The following is an 8,759-nucleotide window of genomic DNA, read 5'->3' on the forward strand; positions in this document are numbered from 1 at the left end:
AAAGTACTAGAAGTAGAAGGGCCTGTTGGAGCTGCTGCAGACAGCTGCTACAGGGATGAATCCAGCTATATACCAACCGTGGGCAGATGGGGTAATGAGTGGCCAAGTTGACTCGAATATCAGCAAACTCATACCAAATACAATGATGAAGCTTATGCGTTTTGGCTGAGCTATTGCCAAGAGGCAGACTGGCCAATTAGCCAGCCTGTTCCTTTACCAGAATGGGGTAGCTCAAGACCACCTCATGTAATCAACTCTATCGAGGAATACGAAGAGTTGATTCAAAAATTTGAAAATGAATTACAAACTTTGTTAAAAACTAACAATTATGATTCAGTAACCAATTTCATCAAGTAAAGATTTTTATATAAATTAAATATATTTGAATGAATAACTGCTATATATATTGATCAATTTTTTAGATTTTACAATCTTTATGAAAATGAAAAGCAGTCATTGGAAGATTTTTTTAGAGAATATAAACCACCTTTAACTAAAGATGCAAATACTTGTGTTGGACTTGCTCTATTATTAATTGGAAAATTAGCATTACTTGATGAATTTTTTCCTGGTGTAAAAGAATGTTTGTACTTAGTGTCTTGTGAAGAATCTATACAAGTATGAAAAATTATGTAAACTGATAATATAAAATATTAAAAATTCCCAAAAAAATGCCTACCTCTGATCCATTTAATAATTTCAATTTTTTTTTTTTTTTTTTTAATAGCAACTTACATTTTTAGTGCATCTATATTTCAATTATCTTATATATTGAAAATAGTCTGATTAAGAAGTTAAATAGTTGTAAACAATTTCTAAGAATTTTTCAATATTTTTATATCTACACCATAAAAGAAATTGAACTGAAATATATGTAATATTCAAAATAACATTGAGCATATTATTCATGCAGTTAGTATTTAAAAGTGTTAACGACTTCATATTTAGTAGTTCAAAAGTTTATGTTGACTAATCAATTTATATTGTATTATTTGCTGAAATATGTGTATTTTTGACCTTTAAAAAATTTAATTATTAAGTCATAATGGATGGATCTAAAAAATACTTAAAATTAGGAAATCATTTAGTAAATTATTGATTTTGAATTTTTTCAATTGCTCTTTTAAATAAACAAGTTAACAAAATACTTATAATAATTTGAATTAATATTTTATTTACATTATTAAAAATGTATAAATATTTAGAGTCATGAAGGTTACATAAGTAATGATTATCCAGATCCTTGGGTGAGTGATAAAGAACATGTTATGGTTGCTTTACAAATTGAATTAGCTGGACGAGGTGGAATTATACTCTTGGATCCAGGTTATCAAATTGGTAGAGTTATAACAGTTATGAATGACCAAAAGTATCCACATACAGGTAAACATTTTTCTTATTTATAAAATTGCATTTATGATTTGATTTTCTATGAACACTTTAGGTCGATTTGTCCCACCATCATGTCCAAGAAAAGAATATTGTTATAAAACAGTGGTGGGTGGTAAATATGTACAATGGTCAGTTTGGAATGGATCTCCTGAACCAGATACTAATTTAGTTTATGTTGGGGCCTCTTATCATTCTCCAATTAGTGTTACCGAACGTCGAAACTTGGTTTACAATTTTAGAAGTTTGCTAGCAACAAATGAAACAGGACAATTGTTGGCTGGTGTTTATTTCAAAGTAGCATACCAATCAACATTCACCATATTTTGTGATGATGAAGGAAATCCAAGTATTAAGCATCGGATTAAATTACCATCAACAACATTTCTGTCACTAAGTGTAAATAAATATTCAATTTCGTATGTATTAAATGTGAATTAAAATAAAATTGTATTTAATTTTTTTAGAATATTGAACCAGACATTGAAAAAATAATTAATCAATGTAGCAAGTATCTAAAAATATCTAAAACGAAATTTTGGAACATACTAACAATTCTGGCACACATTTTAGAAGATCAAGAATTTGTTGAAAATACATGTAAAATCAATAAAGATATTTGGCAACTTGTTGGTTATGAAGTTGATGAAAATAACAATACTGAAGGCATTTGCAACTATAATTTATCCGGATAATTCTTCTTAAATTTAAATCTATATATATATATTTTTTTTTTTATTATGATTTCTTTATTATAAATTATATTTTTAATTATACATTCTTAGAAATATTTGATTTATATTCATTTTAAATAATGCAATAGATTTTAGTTTTTTTTTTTTTATTGTATAAGTTATTAACTATGAAATTAACTGAACTAAATATTACATATCCGTGAAATATCTTGGACTTTTAATATTTCCTAAGCACTCAAATCTTCTTTTTATTATAATAAATATTAAATCTAAAAATAATCTGATTTTAACTACAAAACTAACTTATACTTTATATAATCAATACAATCAAAACTTAAATTAATCTTACTTTCAAAGCTTATTATAACAAAATTATAATTTATGTATATGATGAATAATTATTATAATACAAGTATTTATAAATTACTATAATGAAGAAAAATCGCGAAATATCTTTAAAAACGTACATAAAATGTGTGTCATTACATAAGTTGAACAATTCATTGGTCATTTGTTGGTTTATAAGATTTTTTTGAAGAACGTTGTTTAGATGATCTTTTCTTTACATGTTCTGAAGGCCCTTCAATAGCTAACACATCTCCACTAGAAAAAAAAAGTTTATTAAGTAAATATATATTTAAATTAAAAATTTGAAAATATAAGTTAAGTTAAAATTATAAATTTGAGGAACATTTGAAAGTGAGTCACATTTATTTTACAATTTCGATCAAACCATCATAAACCTATTTTACTGTTCTTGTACCAAAGCAAAATAATAAACAGATTTTATTAGACTTTTGCTGAATATGACTTTCAAAAGGAACAAATTTAAGTCAACTGAATTTTTATACTTTTTGACTAAAAGCCTAATAATAATTGCTAAAATAAAATAAAATTTAGGGTTGAATGATGTAACAATTCTTATCCACATGATCATTTCTACTTCAACTCTATTAAGTTTTTCAACACATTCTTTATTCTGGACCATGTGTCATTAATGTGATACCATCTGTTCTATACTTAATTCACAGCGTTTCTGACAGTGTTTTGACATACAATTATAAGATGGAAAAAAATAGAAAAACTACCTTTACAGTCTAATTTTTTCAACTCTCTTTTGCAAAATCTGTTAACATACGTCTCTAAATTTTACCCAAAACTTGTACAACTTATTTTTTTTACATAATAGAACAATTCTATAGGACATATTGAATGAATTTCAAAGTTCATTTTTAAAAATCTCCCTTATTTGTATATAAATAACTTAATATTTAATAACACATTCATCAGTTAATAATATGTTGAAAGCTAATTAAAGAACAAATTTATTAATCAAAATTATGTATTAATAACTGTTTAAGATACATACAAAATTTAAAATTCTATAAAATAGGTACATAACTACATAAAAATACAGTTGAGTTTAAGAAAGAAACGTCTTCTAATTAAAGACTAGATATCAACAGTAAGATAAATACCAAGAAGTTGATTCTGAATAATTCATTGTATACTTTACATATTATTAGTTTTAGTACTAAGAATATTTTTCAGAAATCAACTCAATTCTTCATTTTTTGATACATAGTATGATATTGATATTTAGTCTTTAATTATAGTTTTAATATGAAAATTTGGGACACAGTAATAATTGTATATTTACATACTTAAAGAGGTGAATAGTTTAATAGTAATTTATATGTCATAACTAATAAATATATATATATATATACAATATACACACACATTTAAATATAACTAATAAAAAATAACTACATATTTTTTTTATATTGACTTATTCACCAACCATCTTTAATAAGTTTTGGTAAAATTATTTCACTTATACTATTTAATTAGCACCACTGATATTTTATAACAATACTTAGTATTAAAACTAATATGTTAGAATTTGTAATAAACTCAAACTTATTAATTATTTATGAATAGTATAGATTAATTAATGTAAAATCAATAGGCGATATCTACATGGATCAGTATAAACAAAAATAAATTTTTAAGAATAAACCATGAAAATAGAATTAAAAAGATCTTGTAATACTCAATATTCAAATTTTTTCAGATTTCAAAATGATATCATTTAAAAATTGCAGCAAATTTTAACTAAAAAGTTAATAAATCAGTTATATAAAACAATTATCTTGCATTTTCGTTTTAAGTCAAATATTTCTGTTTTTTTCGCTATTATCATTTAGGTACAATTACACTGTTAAATTTCAAATAAAATGTCTAAATTTATAAATTACAATATTATTATGTATTCTTATTTATAAATATTCATATTTTATAATTTTTTGTTAAATAACTATGCCAATTTATTATTTTGTTAATTAATAACACTAAAATTATTTTACTTGACTATGTTAATTTTTTTAAGTATTATAAACAGGACTTTTAGAGTATTAGGCAATCTGCTTTTTAATTACACTTACCTACTGCGTGGGGCTATAGATGGTAATACTTTGTGGTGCTTTTTAAGGGAATGTGAAGAATTCTGATTTCTAAGAAAAAAAAAATTAACACAAACTATAAAAGCAATAAAAAATTAAAAAATATGTATAAGAAAATAAAATTTATCTGCTATTTTAAGTAAAGAAAAAAAAATGAATTGAGTTCTTTTTACTATATCTACAAACTATGAGTTTGAAAAACATGCTCTACATTAATATATAAGTGACATAAACTAAATCAATACTTAATGAAAAAAATTCAATAATAACACATGCAAAGATAATTTTAAGGATTTTTAACATTAACTTATATGATCACTACCACAATTTGATGAAATCAAAAACCTATTTTACAATAAAAATAAAACTTAATTTTAAGATATAAGTAAGTTATTTTAAAAGTCTAAATTGTTGATTTTTTTTTTTTATTTTTAAATTGACAACTTGGAGAACTTAAAACATTTGTACAACACATTATTATTATGAATATTAATCACTTTAAATGTTGGATTTAAAATTTATTTTTCTTACTTGGAAGTATAAGGTAAATAACGATTACGGTGTGTATTCAAGTTTTGTGCTTTCTTGCGCCACTCATTGTTGAACTCCTCCGCTTCATCTGAAATATAAATTTACTATAATGTGAAAAAAATCCTTCTATGAATTACATTAGCAAATTAATCTCATATGTAGAAACTATATGTCTGTTATATTTTATATACCAATACACCATAATTGACATATGAGATGTGACAAAGATAAGTGATATAAGTACCAAAAATTAAAAAACAATTTTTATTACATCAAATTTATCTGTATATCCAAGCCTAAACAGTAAAAAAGTTAACATTAATAACTCTAAATTGTAGAAATGAGTATTCAAAGATTGAAATTTCAATAGCTCTTAAAGGCAAAATAGAATGGTTTTTATAGATTTCCTGAAAGTAACTTATTAGTATTTAGATCACTTGGCCCTGCCATACTTTATATATGTAATAAAATATTGTTAAATTGTTAAATACTAACTGTCATCTAAGTTAATCAATTCTTGGTTTTCCTCTCTTTCACCAGAATATACATTTTGTTGGCGTTCAATAATATGTCCACGATCACCAATATGATGTCCAATTGCCATTTTTTTAACACCAGATCTTGAATCACTAACTGATTTTTTTGTTTCTCTTATACCACCTGGACCTGTTCTTGTAGACGTGGATTCTTTGTAAACCTGTATTACAAGTGTATCAAAAATAGTTAAATATTAGTAAGATAAACTATTATAATTAAATATTTGTACCTGTGGTTGTCCATTAGGGCCGTTTGATGAATATGACATAAATGTTGTACTACTAAAGGATTGACTATGACCATTGTTCATCATATTCATTTGATTATTCATCATAGGCATCATTGATCCAAAATGATCAAACATACCACCACCAAATGGCATCATCATTCCACCCATTGGACCAGGCATTCCTCCACCAAAAACAGAGTTCATCATTTGATCCATTTGTCTCATAGATTGTCTAAAATAGAAAATCATGTAAAATAAATAGTAGAACAAAACTTTTTTTTATAACTAAAAAAAAATGCAAAAGCTAAAAGACGCATTTCAATTATATTTTATATTTTAAAAACTTCAATTTTAGTAAAATATTATGATATTTTATGTCATAACAACAATCTACTAAATTAATAAAACATTCTACCTCTTAGTTCTTACAACCCATACCTCATTATTTTAAATATTATTTGATTACTAGAAAAAAAATTGCATAATGTAAGGTTTGAAACCAAGATTCATTTAAAATAAAATATAAGATTTTAAATAAAATTAATACGATCACCAGGAATTGATGGCCGATTATAAAAAGTGTACCAGAAAATTGTATGAAAAAAGAGACATGGTATGAGATTAGAAACTGCAACCCAAGGTGTTGTTTAGACAAACCTTACCATTAGACTACTGTGCACGTACGGTTCAGATCCCAATACACTTTCATATAGGTTAATAATGTAATGTGCAGCTGAGAAGAACATGTTACTGTGTCAAAATTACGACAAGAGATAAAAAGTAGTTTTTTTGATATTAAATGCTTTCAAATGCCAGAATAGTGATCACAGGTTAAATAAGTGTTAAATAAAACCAATATTCTATATTATTACATTGGTTAAATTTATAAAGAATTTAAAATCTCATGAACAATAATTATTAACCACATAAATTAAAATTTCTCTTACCAATTTTAAGGTCATACAAAAATATATTTCATTTTCAAATTTTAAATGCCAAAAAAAATTGTGAGTCATCTTAGAGAAGTTTATAAAAATAATACAGTAAGTCATTGCTTTAATTACTTTAATTGTTAGTAGATATAATTAAAGTGATTGCTATATTAAAGAAGTCACATAAACTTGAATTGTACAAAAGGATAGTATTACCTGAATGGATCGTCATTACCAAACATGTCGGACATCAACGCAGGAAACATTTGGATTACTGACTTGATTATTTCAACAATTTATAAAAAAAACTTTAATAATATCAAAATTCTATAAATTTTTTAAGATAATAAAATTGTAGACAATAAGTGTTAATAAGATTTTTTATTTACAGAATCGAAAAATCATAGATAACCATATATATAAGTGCTTGTCTAAAACTAATATTTCACTGTAAAATACACAAAACAATGAATATAGATTGCAAGACTTCGGTGAATTTAAAAAATTTAATTTTGATTGTAATACTTCGACGACTTTGTCAACCAAAAAATAACTTTACTAGAGACAGCAGTCAATCTGTGATTCGCGAAAATTCTAGAAAGTTCATTGTATGTTCAGTGTTACCATATATATAACTATACATTTTCATGATTCCATTATTTTGTACCATAAATGGAAATGAATATAAAAATGTTTTACTAAAATTTGATAACAAAATTGTATCACTCTTTTCATATTTTTTCAATAAGCAAGCATTCGTTATAAGTCATTACGCCTGTTATTGTGTTAGTTTTCAATGACCTAGTAAACTTCAAGAGGATTAAAGAATTATTTAGTATAGATTCTAGAGCTTATGGACTATCAATTATGTTAAAGATATATTCATAGTATTAATAAAATTGTGATACTATAGTTACCAATAATTAATTTAATAATTTTGTTACATAATATTTAACTGTTATTGAAAGTATAAAAATGTAATTTAATTTTTATCTATTTGTTAAGTAGTATTATTTAATGTGAAATTCAACTATAAAAATCTTTATGTATTAAAATGATATTGTTAGAAATTTTCTGTCATCAGTATTTTTAACTTGAAATTCAGTACTTAAAATGATCATTATATAATTTATTAAAAATTTTAAGAATTAATTATTATAAGTGTTATTATTAAGGATTATTATCTTTCATTGCAAATCTTTTAAAACTTTTAATAATGCATAAAATACTAAGAAAAAAAATTCCAATATATTCCAGATTTTTTTCAGTGTCTAGTGTTTCTAAATGTTTAAATTTGGATTCTAAAATTTTCATATCTAAAGAACAATCTGTAGATTATGTTAAATCTTTTGTCTCCATGTGTCCAGAAGGGAAAATTGAAAATAAACGTCAAGCGGCTGTTCTTATACCTTTATGTTATGTGAATAATGAGTTATCTTTACTATATACATTAAGAACAAATAATTTGAAGAGAAATAGTGGACAAGTATCATTCCCTGGTGGAATGAAAGAAGATAATGAAGATCTTCGATTAACTGCCTTAAGAGAAACATGTGAAGAGCTTGGAATTAATGATAACAATGTAGAAATATGGGGTCATGGCAAATTTCTTTTATCACGAGATATAGCAATAATGCCATTCTTAGGAAATCTAGGTAATATAAATCCTAAAAAGCTAAATGTTAGTCATAAAGAAGTTCAATATGCTTTTTCTCTACCCTTAAAACACTTTTGTGAACCTTCAAATTGTAAATATACTTGTTTTAAACAAAAATACAATAGATTAATAGTTCTACCAGTTTACCTCAATGAATATAAACGAATTTGGGGTATGACTGGATACATGACTTGGTTAGCGTTGTGTTCAATCTTACCAAACAAATTTAAGCATAGACTATTAACACCAATAACTGTTAATTAATATTTTTGTAATTTTATTAAATATCTATGAATATATTGATTAAATATTTGCAACTTTTAA

The 8,759-nt window shown here is 24.5% G+C and overlaps 3 protein-coding genes across 4 annotated transcripts; 2 read left to right on the plus strand and 1 right to left on the minus strand.

Annotated features, from left to right (window-relative positions):
• Nucleotides 1-112: 112 nt before the first annotated feature.
• On the plus strand, nt 113-2,179 carry LOC126907129 (uncharacterized). The gene is made up of 5 exons (XM_050688216.1): nt 113-353; nt 423-618; nt 1,206-1,383; nt 1,445-1,788; nt 1,857-2,179. Exons 3-5 carry the CDS (start codon nt 1,269-1,271, stop codon nt 2,082-2,084), a joined length of 687 nt encoding a protein of 228 aa, XP_050544173.1. The 5' UTR covers nt 113-353; nt 423-618; nt 1,206-1,268; the 3' UTR covers nt 2,085-2,179.
• A 34-nt stretch (nt 2,180-2,213) lies between these two features.
• Nucleotides 2,214-7,320, minus strand: LOC126907124 (myeloid leukemia factor 2-like). 2 transcript variants are annotated; one of them, XM_050688208.1, is made up of 6 exons: nt 6,995-7,320; nt 5,847-6,078; nt 5,576-5,777; nt 5,081-5,168; nt 4,532-4,600; nt 2,214-2,687 (listed from the first exon to the last, which is right to left on the minus strand). In XM_050688208.1, exons 1-6 carry the CDS (start codon nt 7,042-7,044, stop codon nt 2,585-2,587), a joined length of 744 nt encoding a protein of 247 aa, XP_050544165.1. In that variant the 5' UTR covers nt 7,045-7,320; the 3' UTR covers nt 2,214-2,584. The 2 variants fall into 2 exon arrangements, with proteins under 2 accessions (XP_050544165.1, XP_050544166.1); XM_050688209.1 differs by lacking the exon at nt 4,532-4,600.
• Nucleotides 7,321-7,472: 152 nt separating this feature from the next.
• LOC126907126 (mitochondrial coenzyme A diphosphatase NUDT8) lies at nt 7,473-8,753 on the plus strand. Its single transcript, XM_050688214.1, has one exon. The coding sequence runs from the start codon at nt 7,995-7,997 to the stop codon at nt 8,697-8,699; it is 705 nt and encodes a 234-aa protein (XP_050544171.1). The 5' UTR covers nt 7,473-7,994; the 3' UTR covers nt 8,700-8,753.
• The last annotated feature ends 6 nt before the right edge of the window (nt 8,754-8,759 follow it).

Source organism: Daktulosphaira vitifoliae, unplaced genomic scaffold, assembly GCF_025091365.1.
Source record: "Daktulosphaira vitifoliae isolate Bord-2020 unplaced genomic scaffold, ASM2509136v1 Scaffold_5, whole genome shotgun sequence".
NCBI lineage: Eukaryota > Metazoa > Arthropoda > Insecta > Hemiptera > Phylloxeridae > Daktulosphaira > Daktulosphaira vitifoliae.